Here is a 21674-nt window from a genome sequence, read left to right as displayed (position 1 = left end):
GCTGGGTGGGGGAGGGCGGAACCCGGAGTAGCCTCTAACGGCTGCTAGAGGGAGCCACGCAGGTGCACCAGGTGTTTGTGGGGAGTTGGCAGGAGCAGCCCTGCCCATTGCGGAGAGATGGCGCCTGCGCACGGGCTGTAGGCAGGAGACTCGTGTTCTGGCAGGAGAGGCCTTTGGGCCCAAGATTGAAGCTGCAGGGGATGGAACCTGCCGAGACTCCTCTGAGTCCCCAACAGGTAACAGGGCTGCAGGGCTGTTGCCTTCCATAGGCCAGAATGGGGGTTGTGGACCCTAGGGCAGAGAAGTCGCGGAGGACAAGACCCACAGCGCTTACCATGCACCTCCCTATCAAATCCCAGTCCCCCATACCCATTGTATCCCATACTGCCCATAACCACACACCAGCCTCACCCTATGACCCATCGTATCCCAGGCCTCCCTCGCCCACGGCATCTCAGTTCATGAACCCTGGCCACTGCAACTGGATGTGCCTCTCTGACCTGAAATACCTCAGGCCCCCTGCATGGTCTGCTGTGCTTCAAGCCTCCCTGATTCACCAGGCCCAGTCCCCTGAATGACCACATGTCTGATACATTGCTCTCTGCCGCCCACAGTTTGAGGCATCTCTGCCCCCATGCAGCTTCTCACTGACCCATTGGTCACTGAGGTGGAATTTTTCCTCTTTGCCACACTGCTCAATTTGTGTTTATAATGTAGGGATTTAAAGGCACAAATTTGTAGGCATGTATTTTCAAATGTGCCCACTAATGTTGGGTCCCTCTATTTGTGGGCATCCAACTTGAACCTCTCCTGGCCTGATTTTCAGAGATGCTGAGCACTCACAGTTCCAATAGAAATCAGTTGGAGTTGTCTCCAGACAGGTCCCCAAAAACTGACCGCCTGAAATTATGGAAATTTTAGTCTTTATTGATAAGGATACTGACTAGACACACCTATATGAAGAATATGCCTTACCTGAGTTAATACTAATATATTCAGCTGGAACTGAAAGTACTAAAAATATAACCTACTTTTCATTATGCTGTTTGCGTTCTTTGTTTATTTTACTGACCTCAGATAGTGAAAAGAAGCTGGTTTTCTTTTTTTACTATGTATTTACATATTTTATTACTTAACAATGAGTGAAGTGAACAATTAACTACAGTTTGTACAGCACCTAGCACAATGGGGTCTCGGCCCCATGACGGGAGCTCCTAAATGCTACTGCAATACACATAATAAATAAAGATAATAATCAAGAGAAAGAGATACCTGATTCTAGAGGATGTCTTCATACATAAAGGAGAGAGAAGTGAGAGTGTTTCTCTACTTTCATAGTTAAAGTACATACATGTCAAATGTGTCTACTTAGGAGAAAAAGTCTCTATTTTTACCAGAGACACAACAAGTATGATAGATGTGAATGGCTTTTTAAAGACATTTAAACAAGTCCATGCTGCTAAGGAATTTGCAACTTACAAGGCATAATTCTGCTCCCATTGAAGTCAGTAGCAAAATAATAATAATAATTAAAACCACCTAGCTCTTACATTGCATTTTTCATCAGTACATCTCAAAGTAGGTCAGTATTATTATCCCTGTTTTACAGATGGGGAAACTGAGCCACAGAGCAGCAAAGTGACTTGCTCAAGATGATCCAGTGGCCAAGCTAGGAATAGAAACCAGGTGTCCTGAGTCCCAGTCCAATATTCTTTCCACTTGCCCATATTACCTCCCAAAAGTTGACGTGATCACAGCCTGAGGTGGCACAATGCCAAAACTCCCATTGCTTTCAGTGGGAGCAGGGTTGGGCCCTAAATTAGACCATGGTAAGAGATGACAGACAAAGTCCGGGGGACATGAGAAGGATGGGAGTTGTAAAACAGCAAAACAGTATGAGATACGCTTTGTTATGTACAAGTCTTGGTTGCTTTACTGTTTTATTTATTTATTTATTTTGGATATGCTATTAATATACTTACAGCCTGAGGGAGTAAAATCCACCAGTCAGGCAGAAGTGGTGGAGAAGAAATTACTCCTGGCCCAGTATTATTCAACCAATGAGCTCATGGCTTCAGGAGGTATTTAAAGAAGAATGTGGTTGCATGGGGCCAGCTTTTCAAGTGAGCTCAGCAGCCAGTCATTTTTTTCAAAAGAACTCAGCAGGTTGGGTGCAAGGCGCATCCTGAGCTCTTTTGAAAATCTAACCACAAGCATCACTCTGTGAGCTGCTGGGTGCTGAGCATGTCTGAACATTTGGCCCCATTTGGGAGCGCATAACTCTGTTGAAAATCTCACCCAAAGTGCCTAGGATCAAGAGGACTATTCCAGGAATAAAAGCCAGTGTGAAAAAGAGAGTTAGCTATGGGAGAAAGAGACCAGGGGAAGAAGATGCATTAATCTGGCAGAGTGTAGGGTGCAACTGAAATCTGTCATAGATGTAACCAAAAGCTGGAAAGCATGGATGGTAAATCAAAACACTTACTGAATAAAGTCATTCATGATGATTGCTCCCTCAGAGAACACATCTTCAGCAAGCTCTTGTGCGTGCTTGAATCTAAAAACCATTAAGCCCAGTCATTACTGTTGTTTTTTATTTACTCTCATCCCCATCATAGGTGCCGACTCCGTGGGTGCTCTGCCCCGCCCCTGCCCCCTACCCCAGCTCACCTCTACCTCCGCTCCGCCTCTACCTCTTCCCCTGAGCGCGCCGCCGAGTCCTGCTTCTCCCCGCTTCCTCCCAGCACTTGCGCCGCGAAACAGCTGTTTTGCATGGCAAGCGGTGGGAGGGAGGGGGAGGAGGAGGAACGTGGCGCACTCGGGGAAGAGGTGGGGCCGGGATGAGGATTTGGGGAGGGGTCCAATGGGGCAGGGGGCGGAGTCGGGGCGGGGCTGGAGCCCGGGGGGGCGCCAGCACCCACCGGCGCTAAAGAAAGTTGGCGCCTGTGATCCCCATATACTATATTACTTCACCTTCTTGTTCCCCTGCACTGGCAAAATTCTGTTTCCAACATACCAGGGCAACATTTGAATCCAGTTATGTTTTCACAGATTTTTGTTAATTTCATGAACATATTTCCATTTCTATTAGGTTTAATAACCCTTGTTTTTCTCCTGGAAACATGTTGGGGCTAGACTACTTCGAAACATCGTTCAGTTATATATCAAGTTTACTTTCTTCAACTTGAAGGCAGGTTTTCACTCTTTCCCCTATAGGTGGCTCTGTGGAGTAGCATTTAAAATTCATTTTACATTTAAACTAGGGTAATCCATTTGTGTAATAGACCTGCAGGATCGGTCAACGCTACGCACAGCTCATGCGGTGCCTCATGGTCTCAGACACTATCCGATGGCCAGGGACCTCTACACCGAACACATCACCAGCCACCAACAGTACCAGGAGGCGTGAACCGGAGCGACATCGAGCATCGACTACGAGAAAGGGACCGAGAGACTTTTTCCGTTGGACCATATGAACCAGAACCATAAGATCACTGAACATTAAATCTCACCAAATGAGGGTCAATCCATCCTCATCATCGTATCCACTCATTATACTCCACACCCGAACATAGCCATTATATGAACAACATGCCTTCATATCTCAATGTCTGTACTTTGACCTGTTAACCTTTTACCCCCAATCGGGGATATTGCAGATTATGTATTCCTTACGCCATCCGATCTTAAACCGAACTTCGCACCCCTTGATAATCTGTATGTTATTCCCTGATAACCAGAAACTCCTACGCTTAAACTCTGTACCGTTCACTTTTTTTTTTGTAAACATCATCTTAATAAATTTTTTAAATCAGATTGATGAACTACATGACATAAAATGCCTACTATCACTCCATATTTAGACAGGACCTTTCATTCAGAAGAACTGGTCCCCAAGGTGCTTTTTAAACAGCGAGGGATCAGTTCATCACATACCATTAAAACAACACAAATAATAAAATAAAATAAATAATAAAAACACCTAGCTCTTAATCACTACAGAAGTTGGATTTCTGAATTCTTTTTATTGATTTTACTTTATTCAGGTTTAAATCTAGTTACAGAGTTAACAGTGAAAGAAAACAGAAATGAAGGTGTGCTGGTAGAACTACAGCCCAGAACATATTCTTCCTGTGAAACTATTTGTGGGGCTGGGGAATGGGAAAACCCAGTGAGGGTCCCCTCATGGAGTTTTTCTTGGGTCGTCCTTTTGAGGGCAAGGGCCATGGTAATAGTCCCCTCCAGATTCCCAGGAGAGTAGGGCCTTCTGTGCTGGAAGCTTTGTGACCCTGCACCAGCTCTGGGATACCCCTTAGTCTCCCTTCTGAAACCTTTGGAGACAGGCTGTCATTGTCCAAGGGACACACCTTTTAAGGGGTGTTTCCCCACTGCAGAGAGGGTCACAGAAGAGTTAAGGCATCCCCAGGCTGTATTAGTGCTCTTTTGCTTCTCTTTGGGACTGGTGGGACATGCATCCCTCATGGTTCCCCCTCACAATACTTTCTTCCAGCTGCAGATCCCTCTCTCCGCAGAGTGGGCTTTGGGGAGTTAGGGGGGATGAGATGGGAAGAGTGCCAGGGAGGCAACCAACATCTTTCCTTTGTTCAGGAAGTGGAGACCATGCAAAGGAGCTATTCCACCAAACCACTCACTCATAGGATACAGGAGTCTGTAGGCAAAATGTGATTTATTTTTCAGGCTGTGAACAAAAATTTAGATGTCCCTGTATACAATATTAAACATGCTAAGGAAGGTGCTAGCTGTAAGGGAAGCTCTATATCAGGCCCTGACCCTCAGGTGGCTAGCTTCATATCTCTTTTCATTAGCCAGCTTGTTCTCCATAGCACTTAGATATCAGCTAACTCTCTTAGTGTCAGGTTTACTCCTTTTATATATAGAAGCCTTTCTCCACAGAGTCTTCTTATTGCTGCTGGCCCTTTAAATTGCAGATAAGGCTGCAGCTGCAGCCCTATGGTGCTCATTTTCGAGGCAATCAGCTTGCAGGTTACATCTCTTTCTCCTCTCTATGGTAAGCATTTGATTGTTCTTTCTTAATTTTTGTTTTCTAGCTTTGCTAAGGGCCTGCTCCTTTCTGGGGTGGTTTTTAAGCCATTTGGCTTTTTAGCCAGAGCTTTAATAGTCTCCGCAAACTCTGTGTATGTGAGACCAACGCTGAACCAGTTTGTTTGCTTCATCCTGAGTCCTGTAATGCCAGCTGCTGGGCTATTGTTCTCTTGCCAGCTAGCTACCCAATAACAGCTGCTAAAGCAACAAGCTGCCTAGATAGGGCCTACTACAGGGGTGGCCAAACTGTGGTTTACAAGCCACATGTGGCTTTTTTACTGTTAAAGTGTGGCTTGCAAGCCCCCCATGTGCCCCGCATTCTCTGCCTACCAGACTGGGTGGGGGGAGCTCAGGACAGGACCTCTGCCTTGTGGTGGGGTAAGGGCTTCTGTCCAGCAGGGAGGGGGGTCTAGGGGCTTCAGTCCTGTGGGGTGCACCTGCCAGGGCTTGGGGTTTCAGCAGGAGTGGAGCTGAAGCACCGAGCCCCAGCAGATGTGACCCGGCTCTCAAACTTCCGCAGGTTGTTGTGTGTGGCTCGGAGGGCCAGTAAGTGTGGCCACCTCTGGCCTATTGTGACTAAGAGGAGTGGTGTTGCTCGCAGCCCCTCATCTCTGCTATATGTGAGGGTTCATTGGCATGGGGCTGTCCATCTTCACTCAGGGCTCTGCAGGGAAGGACTCCTTTGCTTGCTTCCTCATCATTCCTGTATTTGTGAATGGGGACTGGGGATGGGGGGTAGTAAGTCAGCTTGCTTTCTGCACTTCATCTCACACATACAGTCAGTGTCTTCAGGGGAATGGGCTGCCTGCTTGTCCCACTCTTAGGCAGCAATATTCAAAACTTGACTTTGCCTTGCAGGCTGGGGACTCGCTCCCACAGCACTGTTCTGTTGGGGTCCCTGGATCCTGGCAGTTATGTCTTTGCTTAAGCTGGTTAGCTGCTGTTTTGCTGAGGGTAGATCTTGTACAAATTTAGGACAGGAAATGGAGCATGAATATTCCACATCCCTTTTGCAAGTATCTATAGAATATGTGTTTTTAAAGTATTTTTAATGATCGCTGTGCTGGTGAAAGGTATGCGAGGGAATGAAGCTTTGGAAGCTGTAATAAGCGATCTACAGAGCATACAGCATGGGCAGTGGTGATGTCTGCTTCCCCACGCTAACCTGATGATTGGCCGCTGTTCTGCAGGGACTGCTTTAGGAGATGGCTGTCCTGGCTTTGCTGAGTCTGCCAGTTTTATGGTTTTCCTCCTGCCTACTAGAAACTGGCTTGCAACCTGCCGTCTCCTTTCTTATAGCCACTGAGCATCCATCAGATAGTAACCACTTTTGGTCACTAATGATCTGGGCTGGGTTCTAAACCACAGCCTAGTGTTGATCTGTCCTATGGCCTTTCTAAGCTTCAGACTTTCCAAAAGGAGATTATTTTAGCTAGCAGTGTTGCAAGCTGTACTCTGAAAGACCTCACTGTAATGAATACACACAAGGGAGCTGAGTTAAGATTGCTGTGAGAACCTCTTAATTTTAATTGTACAAATGGTCAGGAACTTCAGGCTCCTCGTGTTGCACTAACAAGTTTTTCGGGGTGATATGTAGACAATAGCCGTGGTGAATCCCAGCTGTTTAGAATGAAGGTTGCGCGCACATGGGACATTTTGAGAAAACACACTTCTCTTCTCATCCACCCCGTGCTTCTCATTACATCTCATCAGGGAGGTGAGAGCATCTCCTCTTTCTCTCTCCTGTGGTGGAGAAGGCTGGCATCTATTGCTTTGTGACAGGTGTTCCTATTACTGGAGGGCACACAGCAGCTGCCCTGGTGGCTGAGTGTTCCCACTATTCTGTCTCATTGCAAAGGGAGAGCTCCTGTGATTGTCACTTGGCACTTTCTGCTTGAGCTCAAGAGCACTGAACATGAGGGCTTCCCCTCAAAGCAGGCAGAGTAAGGAGTGCTCCTGTGATTGGTGCCATGCTCATCCTTAAGCAACCCCAGCAGAGAGTAATATGGTGCTGATCAGTGGGCTTACCCCCCCCCCACTCTGCAAAGTGAGCTGATGAGCAGATCAAGGTGCCTTACTCATGGCAGCTCCATTTGTTAAAAATGGGATAGTGCAGGGGTGATCAAACCGCGGCGCGTGAGCCACATGTGGCTCTTTTACAGTTAAAGTGCGGCTCACGGACCTTCCCCCCCATTCTCCACCTACCAGGTAGAGGGGTGTGTGTGTGTGTGTAAGTAAAACTCGGGGTTTCTGCCCTGTGGGAGGGTAGTGGAGCTAGGGGCTTCTGTCAGAAACAACTGGTGCCTGCTGGGGAGGGGGCACAATTTAAAGGTTCGCCCCCCCAACAGCTTGAGTCACGCCCCCTTAGGCATGCCCCCCTCTTACCCTCAGTGGCCCCTCCCTGCAGCTCCCAGGTATTAGTTCTATGTGGAGAGGCAGCAGCAAACAGCTGGGAGCTGCAGGGAGGGGCCCCTGCTTTAGCTCTGCAAGGAGAGGCAGCAGCAAAAGCAGTAGTTCTCCCTGCAGCTTCCAGCTGTTTGCTGCTGCCTCTCCCCATGGCCGCAGTTCCCAGCTTGCTGGCTCCAGCAGCTGTCGCACAGGAAGGGGGCCTGGCAGCACCATGTGACCGAGTGGGGCCAACAAACCCTGGCAAAAATCTGGGAGGGTATGTGACCCCATGTGGTCCCCACGCGTCGCCTCTGGCTTCTGCCCAGTGGGGAGGAGGTTTTCAGGGCTTCAGCCCCATGGAGCAAGCCTGTCGGGGCTTGAGCAGGAGCAAGGCTGAAGCCCTGAGCCCCGGCGGCATGCCCGGGCTCTCGAATTTCTGAAGACTGTCGTATGCAGTTTGGAGGGTCAATAAGTTTGGCCACCCAGTGATAGTGTCGTGTCTTTTTTTTACAGGCATTATTGGATATTATAGGCAGTGTGATTAAGTGGTTAGGGGCCTGGACTGGGACTCAAGACTTGGGTTTTATTCCTGGCTTTGCCACTGGTCTGCTGGGCAAGTCACTTTGCCTCTCTGTCTGTTTTCCCATCTGTGAATAGTGCTAATGCTATGGATCACCTTTGTAAAATACTATGAGATCTACTGATGAAAAGCTCTATATATGAATAAAGTATTAATAATAATACAATTTGACATTTCTGAAGTTCTGTGTTTATGTACATGTGTATGGACAGTGAATAATTAAGATTGGAATCAGTAAAACCAGATCTCCCCTCTCTCTCTTTCTCTCTTTTTTTTTTTAAAGGATTCCTTTGTAGTTTATTTTTTAATAATTTGCTTTGAGATTGTCAGTTTAATGGTGGTCAAAATAACATTTATGACTGCCTTTTGATTGTTTGCAAAACACTGATGTAATGGGTTGAGGGACATGAGGGAATAAAACCTTAATGTTTATAATATAATTGACATTGAAAAATGTTATTCATTAGTTAAGAATCAATAAGTGGGAAATGTTTCCCCATCATTCATCCTGTTAAATGTAGCCCTTTAAGATTTTATTTATAAAGCCTGCAAACTTTTATTCCAACACCTTTCCCCTCCATTATCAAACTACATGGTATGCTTGCTTGCTTGGTTCACAGGAAATCCATGAAGTGGATCATGGTCTTATCCGCCAGTTGCTTGCAGATTCAGAGGAGACTCTTGGTGCATGTACTGAGAAAATGCAGGCCCCCGCTCCATATAACTGGAGTGCTGACTGGAGCTTTTGGGTAACTCGATTGTTTTTTCTCTTAATTCATTGTTATAAATTCTAACCCCCGAAGGGACCATTGTGATCATCTAGTCTGACCTCCTGTATAACGCAGGCCATAGAACTTCCCCAAAGTAATTCCTAGAGCAGATCTTTTAGAAAAACATCCAGTCTTGGTCTAAAAATGATCAGTGATGGAGAATCCACTAAGATCCTTGGTAAATTGTTCCAATGGTGAATTACCCTCACTGTTAAAAAGTTATGCCTTATTTATATATAAACTATAAGTGCTTTTTATGCAAATTTCATCATAGCCTTTAATTAATACAGCCTCCCAGCCCATTCTGGGAGATAGGTAACTTATCGCTATCACTTTACTGCAGGATAAATGGAGACACAAGGAAGTGAGGTTATTTACCCTATGCCGTGTATCAAGTCAGTGGCAGATCTGGATATAGAACCCTGGAGTCCTGACTCCCAGTTCCTTGGTTGGGTCATTAGACCATACCTCGTTCCTGTTTTATGCTTGTAGAAATTTATTGTTGCTACTTTTTCTCTGTAAAGGCTGAATTTCAATTGCTATGAGAACGTAGCATGATCTGATGATACTTTTATATTTCACCACAAAATGAATATTACGCACCTCCTTTTTGGAAAATGTGTCCAGGCTTGGTATGCGTCTGCATAAGAGAAAGAGCTACTGCAGACTCAAGCTGTGTGTAGGCATCTATTTTGCCACACCTGTACAGATGACTTAACGCTGAAAGGAGTGAAGGGCCATTGGTTATAGAGAATAAGGCCAGAAGGGATCACTGGACCATTTAGTCTGACCTCCTGTATATCACAGGCCAACACTACCCAACCCGTGCACACTAAACCCAACAACTGAAATAAGACTAATGTATTACAGCACATAGGAGACTAGACTAGTATGTGCCACAGGCAGAGAACAGGAGAGACCAAGGTGCACCAGTGCCCGAGGCCCCCACAATGGCAGGCAAATGATTAAGTGACATATACCTGGATAATCCTGGCAAGTGACCATGCTGCAGAGGAAGGTGAAAAATCCCAAAGGTCCCTGCCAATCTGACCTGGGGGAAAATTCCTTCCTGACCTGACATGGTGATCAGTTAGACCCTGAGCAGCTGAACAAGAACTAGCCAGCCAAGCTCCTGAGAGAGAGAATACTTAGCATACCTCAGAGCAGGCAATAAGAATCATTCATTTAAATCCTTCTCCCATTACTTGCTGAAGATTTCTTTGAAATAGCACCAGAGAGGCCTAGGAAGGGCCACATATAATGTGTCTAGAACTGGTGATGTTCCTGTTCAACACGAAGGAGTGGGGAACATGCACTGTGCCCAGCCAAAGTTAGATTATGAGGAAAATATCCTGACCAAGGGGCTAAGGTTCTCACTCCAGAACTCAGTCATTGCAAAGTAACTCATGCTCCACCCCATGTGGCATTGGAGCCTGAGTGGTAAATAATCACAATGCTGCAGCTATAGGTTTGGGAGCATTAACTGTAACAGCTTTAGCAGCAGTCATGTGAGGCGAGTAAAGAGTATTAATCACATTTTTCAGATGAGAAGAGTGAGTCAGAGAAGTTAAGTGACTTGCCTAAGGTCACGCAGTGAGTCAGTGAATCAGTGGAATAACCAGGAATACAAGTCAGCAGTTTGATTCCCAGTCGCATGCTCATATCTCTAGCATATATCTTTCTTTTCCCACTCCCCACCTCTCTCTCTCTCAAGCTGGAATGTGATATTTTAAATAATCAAAGCATTGACGTTGAAATAAAAACCTCTTGGAAACTTAAACCTATTAGGGTTGACTCCGCCCTTCCCTCTGCTGAAGCAAACAGAATGTTATGTTTTGTACTGTGTATCTGATGAAACCTTGCAAAGTCAAAATGCATCATAGAGTTCCTTGTTTATCCTATCTGTTACTCCAGATCAAATTTGTTCAGTTTAAAAGTAAACCTGTTTTTCTGTCAGCCCTGCAAACATACACTAGGATCTGAGATTCACATGTATTTCTTTTCTTTTCACATGTTCTCACCCATGTTAAAGATCCTACAGGCAAATATTCTGCCTGGTCAACTACATCTGTGTAACTGAATTAAGGGCTAATCGAGTGACGCAGATGTAGTAGCTGTTAACTACGTTTTGTTTACGGGGCTAAATGAGGTTGCACATGTGTCATTGTGTAATTCAGCCTACACAACTTTGTTGATAATTCATAGAAAGAAAAAAACCCCAGTTTGACTCTCAGATCTCAGGGGCAGTTTGATGGTCTGGCACTTAGAAAAAGACATCTGAGTTTTACTTGTAAGCTTGGCAAATCTGAGCTGAAGTCATTGAGTTACAAGTTTGTACAGCGCCTAACACAATGGGATCCTGGCCCTTGACTTCCAGGTGCCATGGTAATACAATGAATAATAAATACAGCACCTCATCATGCCACTATCACAGTCACCTCTTCAGGCAGAATTGCACTTTTAGGATCCTGTGGCATTTTGCCTAAAGGTAGAAGCTAGGCCCAAATTTTCCCTCCTGCCCATTTTTGTACAGTGTGTCATTCATCCATGGAGTGCTGCAGTCTGCCTCAGAAATGGTTAAATTTCAGTGGTGCTGTCTGTGTGTAGTTTGTCAAGTGTTTGGGATTCTTTGCTGTGATGAAGGATGCTATGTAGGTATTCTAATATATTATGTATCTCTGTATTATCTAGTGAAATAAAGTAACACTTTTTTGTGATTGCTATTTCCTGAACTCCTGGATGTATTTAAGCCTGTAATTCACGTTTACCTGTTTATAGAAGTATTTTCCTGTATTTAAAACAGGGGACTTGTATAATAGTTCCATATATTTGGCCATTGAAAGGCGCCACTGTGGTCTGAAAAGCAATACCTACGCTGCAGGAGCCGGATGCTGTCATAGATTATCTCAAAAAAGCCTCCCAATTATTTGCTTAAAAAAAAGAAAAACCCATAATTTAAAAATGGGAAGTAAATCTTTCACCTGCTTGTTAGGGGCTGTGGTAATGAGATGTTTATTTTCCACGTTTAAAGGTGACAGCATAATTAGTGGGGATTGAATGAAGAAGCAGCAGGAGGCATAAAGAATGATGTCATGAGCCACGTCAGACAATAGCATTCCTGTGCTAAAATGAAATCATTAGACTCCCCTGCCATTAAAATGGTGTTACGTCATTTTCTGCCTCTATCCCAGGGAATGAAAATCACATGTTTCACTAATGTCTTGCCTGGTTGGCTATCAGCTGATGGATATAAACTGGTTCCTATAGCTCCCATGAATCATAATAGATGTGTAGGTGATAACACAGCAAACGATGTGTGCCATTACATAAAGCATATGTCAGTAACATTCAGTCAAAGATGATATAGCTTTCTATGACCGGTATAGACTTTTAGTAGGCTCCTTCCCACTCTTTTAGCCAATAGAAAAGCTGGGAAATTGCAATAAACACGGGGCTACTCCATAAATATTAGCATACACAACACTGCACAGATGTCAGCTCTGCTAACTGGAATATTTGCCGCACAAAACTGTACTTTGCTGACTAGCCACTGACTTGTTCCAAAGGCTTTTCTACTTTTCTTTTCCAGGTAAGTACAAGGATTTCCTTGAAGATGAAAACCAGGCACTTCTCTATAAAATCCTGATTGGTCTGATTTTCAAATCTGCAGTGTCCATTGACTTGAGTGGGGGTTGGGGGTGCTCAGCACCTCTGAAAGTCAGGCCAGATGTGACTGCCATTTTACAGAGACATTGTGATCTAGTGGAATGAGCACAGGATTGGGAGTCAGGAACTCTTGGGTTCGGCTCCTTGTTCTGACACTGGGTGATTCTGGGAAGGTCACTTAATGCCCCATACCAATTTTCCCCCACTCGTCCCCCAGTCTCTAAAATGAGGATAAATACTTACCAGCCCTACTTCACACAGGTGTTGTGAGAATTAATTGGTTAGGGCCTGATCACCTTACTAATGTAAGTAATTCTCCTGTGCGTAGACTTCTCACATGTATAAAAGTTTTCAGGACTGGGTCCTTAATGTCTGTACTGCTCTTTGAATGTGTAAATCATTTCTTAAATGCCTAGTATTATTTTATTGCTACAGAATTTTAATAGCAGCGTTTCAGTTTACTCAAATGCATTTTTACTAGAGATGGGGGGAAAAGCAGGGGTGCTTTAGATTTGGAGGTTGTAGAGTACCATTTTTATCAGAATTTCTAATCTAAAGCTTGTGTGTGCTTCTGGATAACTGGTTCTGGTTGGGTATAATCTAATATTCAAATATAAATGGGCAAAAACAGAGGGGCATTGAACATAGCAGTTATATCTGGGAGCTCTGTCCCAAGATTTTTACTTTTTATCTTTATTATCTTCCAACAATATAATTATGTTCAATTTCCTGGGGTGAGGAAACGTATAAAAACCTAACACCTCACTTAATTAAGAGGATTTCAAAACAGTGAAAAAACTAGTCAAAAGGACCTTCAAGTCAAAAGTAAGGAAGTTAAAATTCTTAGACTCAGTATGGGGTTGTGTCCTAAAGCATCCCAGAAAGGACGTATCCCTCTAAATTGAAAAGGTCAGCAAGAAAAAAATTCAATCTTGCTAAATGTCAAGGTTCAGGAAGTTATTTGAACCAAACCAGGTATCTTTCATCAAATGGAGATCCAGTCCTAATTAAGACAATAGAAAAGAATATATGCTATGGCAGGGGTTCTCAAACTGGGGGTCGAGACCCCTCAGAGGGTCGTGAGGTTATTAGATGGGGGGTTGCGAGCTGTCAGCCTCCACCCCAAACCCCACTTTGCCTCCAGCATTTATAATGGTGTTAAATATATTAAAAAGTATAATGTTTTTTTATATATATTTTTAATGTATAAGGGGGGGTCACACTCAGAGGCTTGCTGTGTGAAAGGGGTCACCAGTATGAAAGCTTGAGACACTGTGCTATGGCAAGTAACGTGTCCATTGGAAATGAGGAGCGCTAAGAGGGAATTTGAAGAGCCAGTAGCCAAAGCCATTAAAACAAATAACGCAAAATGTCAAGTATACGTGTAGTTTAAAGAAGAGATAAGAAGGGACAGAACAGAGATATACAGAATAATGAATGACACAGTGAATGTAAACTGTGTGCTTCTATTTACCCTTTCTCATGATATAAGAACAGGGGGCTGTTCAGTGAAATCGAAAGGGAATACATTTAAAGCTAATACATTAAAATGCATAATTATCCCATGGAACTTATTGCCACAAGATATTAAGTAGGCCAAGAGGAGAGCAGAATTAAAGGATTTGATATTTATATGGATAATGGGTGCACCCATAGTTACATTAGACCGGATTAATTTATTGAAGGGATATAGAATGTTATGCTTTGGGGCGTGAGCCAACCATTAACTGACAGGGGTTAGGAAAAAACTTCGCCATGGGCAGATTATTCTATAGTTGTCCACTGTGGCATTTCTTGCACCTTCCTTTGAAGACTGATACTGTTCACTCAGAGACTGCACTCAATCTGATCTGGTATGGCAATCCCCATATAGGGAGCATGTAGCATTATAGCCTGTTAACAGTTGCTTCCTCTTACATGTTATTTACTCAGTATTTTATATTTTCCTAGGCATTTGCGGAGAGTTGAAAGGTAGAGATTTGCTTGGATTGCATTGAGGTACCTCCATTAGTGGACTGATGGTTGTTTGTCATATTACAGCAAGTTATTTTAGCCTGATTTTTTTATTTTTAATTGTATGATATAATATTTAAAAAAGGAAGTGGGGAGGGGTAGAAGACCACATGGATGGTATATGGATCCAGAGAGGTCAAATAAATATTGGCTGTGGCTCTTGAAATAATAAATAAATATTTATTATTTCCATGGGCATATTTTGTAACATAAAACCTCAGTATATGCTCTTGTTGCTTGTAGCATGTATTGTAATTGCAATTATTTGGAAGCAGTGTTTAGTTATCTTGGAAAAAAGAATAACAGTGCTTTAACTACTGACACCTCAAGAAGCTCTCTGGTAGCAGGAACTAAAAAAGGAGAAATTGGTTATTCTTTAGTTGGCTAGAACTTTCACCAAATGGGCTGTCTCTACATTAGACTTTTCTGGGAAATCTGTCTTGTTGTATTGCTGTGATGGTGCAGCTAGAATAGCTGTGGCTCTGGCATATGTACTTCGTTGCTGAACTCTGTTCAGAACAGACTGAAACGGGACTGTGATAAAAATGCAGGTGCCCCATCTATCACTATTAAACTGTGCCAGTGGTAATGCAACAGTGGGAGATTTTTAAAAATAAATCTAGTGTAGACAAGGCTCTTGAGGGTGAGCCTCGAATCAGATTATCTGGTTTTGGTTGGAAGGAAAAGAAATTTTTTCTTTAATTTTAGGTTCAGAGCTTTGTTTTTCCTTTTCAGGTGTTGCCATTGGGAACAAAATTCCATTAGAAATACTTGAGTTATTGTCTAAAACCAACAGGAATTTGTTTGATTGAACATATTTATACCTAAGGCTAGATGGACACTGCAAATGTCTGCTGGTATAACTATGTCAATCAGCGATTTGATGGGATATGATCCCTGACACACATAGTTGTGCTAACAAAAACATTTAATATAAATGCAGCTGTACTGGGGGGGGAAATGCACTTTGTTTAGTATATCTTATTTCAGTGAGGGAGTATAAGCTGCATCCACATTAGGAGCTCTTTGCAGGTAAGAACAGATTTAAACATTTTATTAAGATGAAGTTTAAAAAAAAAATGAACGGTACAGAGTTCAAGCATAGAAGTTTCTGGTTATCAGGGAACAACGTACAGATTATCAAGGGGTGCGAAGTTCGGTTTAAGATCGGATGGCATAAGGAATACATAATCGGCAATATCCCCGATTGGGGGTAAAAGGTTAATGGGTCAAAGTACAGACATTGAGATACGAGGGTATGTTGATCATATAATGGCTGTGTTCAGGTGTGGCATATAATGAGTGGATACAATGATGAGGATGGATTGACTATATTTGGTGAGATTTAACGTTCAGTGAGTTTATGGTTCCGGTTCATATGGTCCAACGGAAAAAGTCTCTCGGACCCTTTCTCGTAGTCGATGCTCGATGTCGCTCCGGCTCATGCCTTCGGGTACTGTCGGTGGCCAGTGATGTGTTCAGTGTAGATATCCGAGGACCATCGGATGGTTTCTGAGACCATGAGGCGCCGCATAAGCCATGCGTAGCATCGACCAATTCCGTACTATACCAGCATAGCTATACTGGCAAAGCCTTCCAAGTATAGACTTGGCCTTGGAGGTAGGGGTCTCCAGAGTGCACTTGAAGGAGAACTTTAAAAGACGACTTTCATTTTTTCCCCTCTATGTAAGCTTTTTACATTTGTGGCTTGATTGCAACTTAAAGGTTGTTACTGTAAACAAGCAGCAGCAAAATAGCTTCCCCTGTTTTTCTTTTAAAAAATAAAATAGTCTGTTCCAGGTGAGCTACTTATGTCCCTTTGGGAGGCAGATAAGCAGAGAACTGCAGCAGATGTATTTGTTTAGAGTCACTTCTCATATTGATTAGTCATTAGAAATGAGTGGGAGCAGAAAATCCTAAAATAGGTTTAAAAAAAAAAGCACTCAGGATTTTATTGACCTGTATGTGTAGAAGATTTGGGGCATTTACATACTTTCTGATACAGGTAAGAGTTTTCTGGAGAGACAGATAAATGACTGGGGCTTTTTTTGTACACAAACTACTTTGTAACTTGTTTTACCTTGGCCAGAACTGTTCAGGATATTCTTATTTTCTCTATCTAGCTTTAGTACATGATGATTTGCTTTGTCAAGATGTAAAATATTACTGATATTACTAAAAATATCATTGGCAATAACTTGGAATAAGTTAAGTAAATCCAGGAATCCCAACAATAAACAAAGTGCTTTTTTTTTTTCTTATTGCAGTCAGAATCACTGAACTACTGCAGTTCAAGACTGGGGGAATGTTCCTGAACAAACTAAAAACTTAGGGCATGTCCTCTCAACAAAATTATGTCAACCTAAGTTACAGCCACTGCAGTAATTCAGTAAATTGGTTTTGTGTGTCCACACTATGCTGCTTGTGTTGGCAGTGCATGTCCTCATCCGGAGAGCTTTACTGATGGTACTGTCAGTGTGGGGCATTGTGGGATAGCTTCTGAAAGACAGTAACAGTCAATGTAAGCAACACAGTGTCTACCGAACTACATCAACATTGACTATACATTTTGTGGAGGTGGAATTAAGTTGATGTAACAGAGCAGTTACGTTGGCAGGACCAAAATTTTAGTGTAGACGCTTCTGTAGTTAGGTCAATGTAAAATGCCTGGAGTCGACATAACTCTGTAGTGTAAACCAGGCCTTAAAGTTAAGATTGTTAGACTGACACACATCCCACCAATGCAAATCCTAAAAAAAGAGAGAGAGCGAGAAAATAAATTAGTAGTTAAGTCATTCAGCGCCCAATTTACACTATCAATTTCCCATCTCATCCTCAGCTTCTTCCCTCCGTCTATCACCCACAGCCCACATATCTCCACACTCATTCTGAAAGCTGACAGCTGTCTTGGAACTCAGCCATGTTTTAGTTTTGTTTTGATGATTGATATCAGGTTTTTCATTGATGTGTGTAAGTAGGGTGGAAAACATGAAAACAGAAAAAATGTGACTGCACGATCCATGTTGACAGAGAGTTCTAAATTTGGCAGCAATTTTTATGTAGATACTACAGAGCAAAAATTTGTATTATCTAAATAGGTTAGAAACTTGGAGAAATGTCCAGTGAGAGGTAATCTAGTTAGAGATGATATTAGGAAATAAAACGGATGAAGGTCCTGATTCAGCAAGGTACGTAAGCACATGCCTAACTTTAAACATGTGAGTTATCTCATTGATTTCTGTGGGACTACTTATGTGTGTAAGTACCTTGTCGAACTGGAGCCTACGTGAAAAGCATGGGGGATTATGGTTGATATAAATACAAAACCTTATTTAGCAAAATTCTTAAAGGAAAACTTCATTGATCCATTATGTCACCTGGATTGCTACATAAAAAATCACAAATTTCTATTTTTAAAATTTTAATTTTCAGCATGTCTCCATTTTCAAAGTATCTTCGTAACTGTGAATGTTTCTGGTGTCCCTCTCTAAGATGGTATTTCACTGACATTTCCCAGCAACCACTGGGGATCGGTGCTGAGTTCAGGCTGCTGGGTGGGAGACTACCTGGTCCAATCCTGAGGTCAAGCTACAAATGGGAGTGTTGGGGACTCTAGGGTACTGAGGTCATCTTAATTTTATTTGTGTGCCCTTGTATCTATACATGTATTATGTTTAAAACATAATCCGGGATGATTTTGAGGGTCACAGCAGATGGGGAAAATTCAGGGGGGAAAGTGCAGTTTAAACCGTTTTTTCTTATTTACACAGCCTAAGTGGAAGAGTTGGTGAAGGGAAACTAATCTGAATGGGGCAGATGAACTTACAAATAATATTGCCTAATATTTGCACACGTGTGGGGTAGGAAGAAACATGAGTCAGCCAAAACAGATACTCAGAAAGGAATGTAGTTTTGTTCTGAAGTAAATTATCATCTTGGACTGATCTGGAACATGATGCAATGTCAAGTCAGTAGATTTCAGACTGCCGAAGCTTGAGAGTTATATCTACAGGGCTGACAGTTAAACTGTGGATACAGACGTGTTGAGATATGTCAAATGGACTGAGCCAGCATCAAGAGGCAGACATCTTGGGCGTTGAGGACAAAAAAGGTTCTTTTCTGCTATGCAATGTAGGTAATCTTTCAATAATAATGGCATTCATCTATTCAAGTTAGTTTAGACTTTTGTTTCATGTTGTCGCTTTGTTCTAGATTTCTGTATAATTGCCAATAAAAGGTTATCTTAACTGGGCCTTGGTGCTGTTAGTTCAGGCATTTACTGATTTCCCCGAGACACAAAATGTGATCTGATCTTGGTGGAAACAGTAGTAGGTAACAGCTTGAATACATGGTTGCAGGCACAGCAGAGAATAGTCATGAATAGTGCCACAGACAAGCTGGAGAGGGCCAGTGAGGACACAGGTAGAGCTGAATGACTTGAAAGGTAATTTGTTTTTGTTTAATATAGTCACATAATAAATTTATATATATATATTTTTATGTGAGTTTCTGTTAAATGTGTTTGGAACAATTATGTAATGAACATAGGACTAGCGCTAGTCAAAACTTAGAATTTCTAGTTTGCTGGAAATGTCAACAATTTGAAATTTCTTCGTTCACAAATATTTTTGAAATGTCTTGTGAATCAGAAATTTGGGCAAATGTTGTTTCAGGTTTCCACATTTTGTTTTGGAATCGTGTATTTTCACTGAGGAATTTCAAAATTTGTTTCAGATTATTTTATTTCACAGTGTTTTGTACCCATGTTGGTCCCAGGATATGAGATACAAGGTAGGTGAGCTACTATCTTTTATTGGGCCAACTTCTGCAGCTGTTACACTACATAGAGGAAGATGACAGAAATTGGTCCAGTGAAAGATATTAGCTCACTTAGCTTGTCTCTCACTTTATTGTATGATTTTTCATTTTTATATTTTATTATGTGTCAGTAGTAACATAATACACAGTGCTTTGTGTCAGTATCAGATTGTTTCCTTAAAATAGAAATAGGAGACACTTTGATTTAGAAGATAAGATTTGTAAATCAGTACTAAGTAGCAGCTGCCCTTAATGATTTAAAAATAAATAGAATAGTTGAAACAGTCTGGTTTTTATCATATAATGACATGAGTAATAGTACATATTATGCAGTACTACTACTGACACCATGAAATAATGTAAAGTAATAAAAGTAATACAAAAATGAAAAAACTCAAAGTAAAATGCAAAACAAAATTAAAGTTTTCTGAAACTGAACATTTTTTGTTTCAAACATTTTTTTTCCATGGGCATTTTGGTCAAAGTTGACACATTTTTCAAAAAGCTTCCATTTGGACTGAAATGGGATTTTCTGTCAAGAATGTTTTGATGATAACTTTCTGACCAGCTCTACATAGAACTGGATAGTTCTGATGTTCTTAATAAGACAATCGAGCTTTTACCCTCTTCCCTCAGTGGTGTATATTTGATCCAGGATAGCGCTGAGCGATAGTTGTTGCCCCATAATGGTTGGACAGTGGCCTCAGTCAGATTCCTGGGAGGCACTCGGTCAGATACCGCAGTGATGGATGCACTAAAGACTCTGAATAGAGCTGTAAATACATGTCCACAGAACTAGTCAGTTTTCTCTTTGTTCTCTGTGAATGAAAATCTTGGAATCTCTTCCCTGTCACTTCTCAATGATTCCCTTAATTCTTGTGATGTTCTAGGAGGATGTATTTCGGAAGACCTTAACCTACAGTTTTCTGTGGTTCAGGAGAAGTCTTCCCCCCATCCCTTTTTGAATATACTAGACCTGCACCAACCTATAATTGCACTAGCCAGAGTTTCAAAATGGCTTTCTAGCTTAGCTAGAGCTTATTGCCATAGGGCATGGAGACTGGTAACAACCTTAATAGCCTTAGTGTGTGTGTGTGTGTGTGTGTGTGTGTGCACGTGCGGGGGGTGGGGGAGTGGAAAACATGCATAGAAATGATCACACATCCATTTACATGGAGCCCATCACTGAAGAAACTGAACAGATTTTACATGGCTTGAATATGATCATTGTTCCAAAGAAGAGCTGAAAAGGCACTTTGCTTCCCTGTGGCCTACATCTTTAAGGCAGAGGATGGAGAGGGACCTTGTTAATCAGTTAAGAGCTTAGGATTTCACAGTTCGGTTATCTGAAACCTAGGCAAAGAGATGCATCTCACAATTCTTAATGAGTATGGTCAGGCTTATGCTTGAATGTATTTCCATCAGTGAATTCCAGAGGAGCAGACCTGGAATTGAGAATGCCCTCTACCTCTCTCAAGCTTCACTCTTCTCCAGTATTCTCAACTAGCATAGGGTCGGATGGTGTATAGGAGATGGCCTTTAAGGAAATCTGGGCCTACGCCATTTACAAGCACTTGGAATTTCAACCAAAAATCATTTGGCAGTTAGTGCGGAAAGCTGAGCACAGGTGTAACATACCCTTGTTGGCCCACCCTGATCAGAAGACAGGAGGCTCTAGCCAGGTTGGTTTCCATAGTTAGAGAGAGAGCATGTCATAGGGCAGAGGTCCCCAAACTTTGGGGCATGCCCCCGTAGAGGCTTGCGGAGGAACATTTGGGGGAGTACGGCTGGGGCCCCAGCCAGCACCCATGGGGCGGGGGCATGGAGGGAGCACCACCCAGCTCCGCTCCTGGCCCTGGCACCAGCTACTGGCCTCGGCTGCCAGCCCTATGCCCTGAGCCCCACTACCTGTCCTACGCCCATGGCCCCGGCTGCCAGCCTTGGCCCCCAGCTGAGACTCAGCTCCTGCCCCTAGCTGTGGCCCCAGCCTTGGCCACCTTCCCCCTGTCTGCATCCCGCCCCCCACTCCTGGAGCCCCAGCCTTGCTCCTGGCTCCGGGGTGGTGGTGGCAGGCAGGCGTAAGGAAGGGACGTGAGGTAAAAAGTTTGGGGACCACTGTCATAGGGCATGGAGCCTGCACCCCTAACTTCCTTGTAAGTGGTCTCTATACTATAAGTCAAGGTTGTGACACGTTGACAAAGTAGGATGGGGAAGCATGTACCACTGCTGTCTGGATAGAAACTGACTTCAGTGCTTTCAATCAGGCATGTTTACCGAATACCAAACCATCTGTAAAAGCAGAGACCAGTATCTTGGGACACTTGACTAGTGATGGCTTTGTTAGCAAGAGTGAATAATTGTTCCTATAAATTCCA

The 21674-nt window shown here is 43.0% G+C and overlaps 1 protein-coding gene across 5 annotated transcripts in view; it reads left to right on the top strand.

The window, feature by feature from the left end:
- The first annotated feature begins 4898 nt into the window (after window positions 1–4898).
- The window catches only part of GRAMD1C (GRAM domain containing 1C), a 78720-nt gene continuing 61944 nt past the window's right edge, over window positions 4899–21674 (top strand). For 2 of the 5 annotated variants that reach the window (XM_042845552.2, XM_024111991.3), the window contains exons 1-2: window positions 4945–5029; window positions 8653–8781. In XM_042845552.2, coding sequence (XP_042701486.2) covers window positions 5027–5029; window positions 8653–8781 — 132 coding nt within the window. In that variant the 5' untranslated portion in view covers window positions 4945–5026. Of the gene's footprint in view, window positions 5030–8652; window positions 8782–21674 lie in introns of all 5 variants that reach the window. The other 3 variants (XM_065573333.1, XM_065573329.1, XM_065573337.1) reach the window with 3 other exon arrangements.

Source organism: Chrysemys picta, chromosome 1, assembly GCF_011386835.1.
Source record: "Chrysemys picta bellii isolate R12L10 chromosome 1, ASM1138683v2, whole genome shotgun sequence".
NCBI classification, from domain to species: domain Eukaryota; kingdom Metazoa; phylum Chordata; order Testudines; family Emydidae; genus Chrysemys; species Chrysemys picta.
This window is presented reverse-complemented; position numbering and strand designations above follow the sequence as displayed.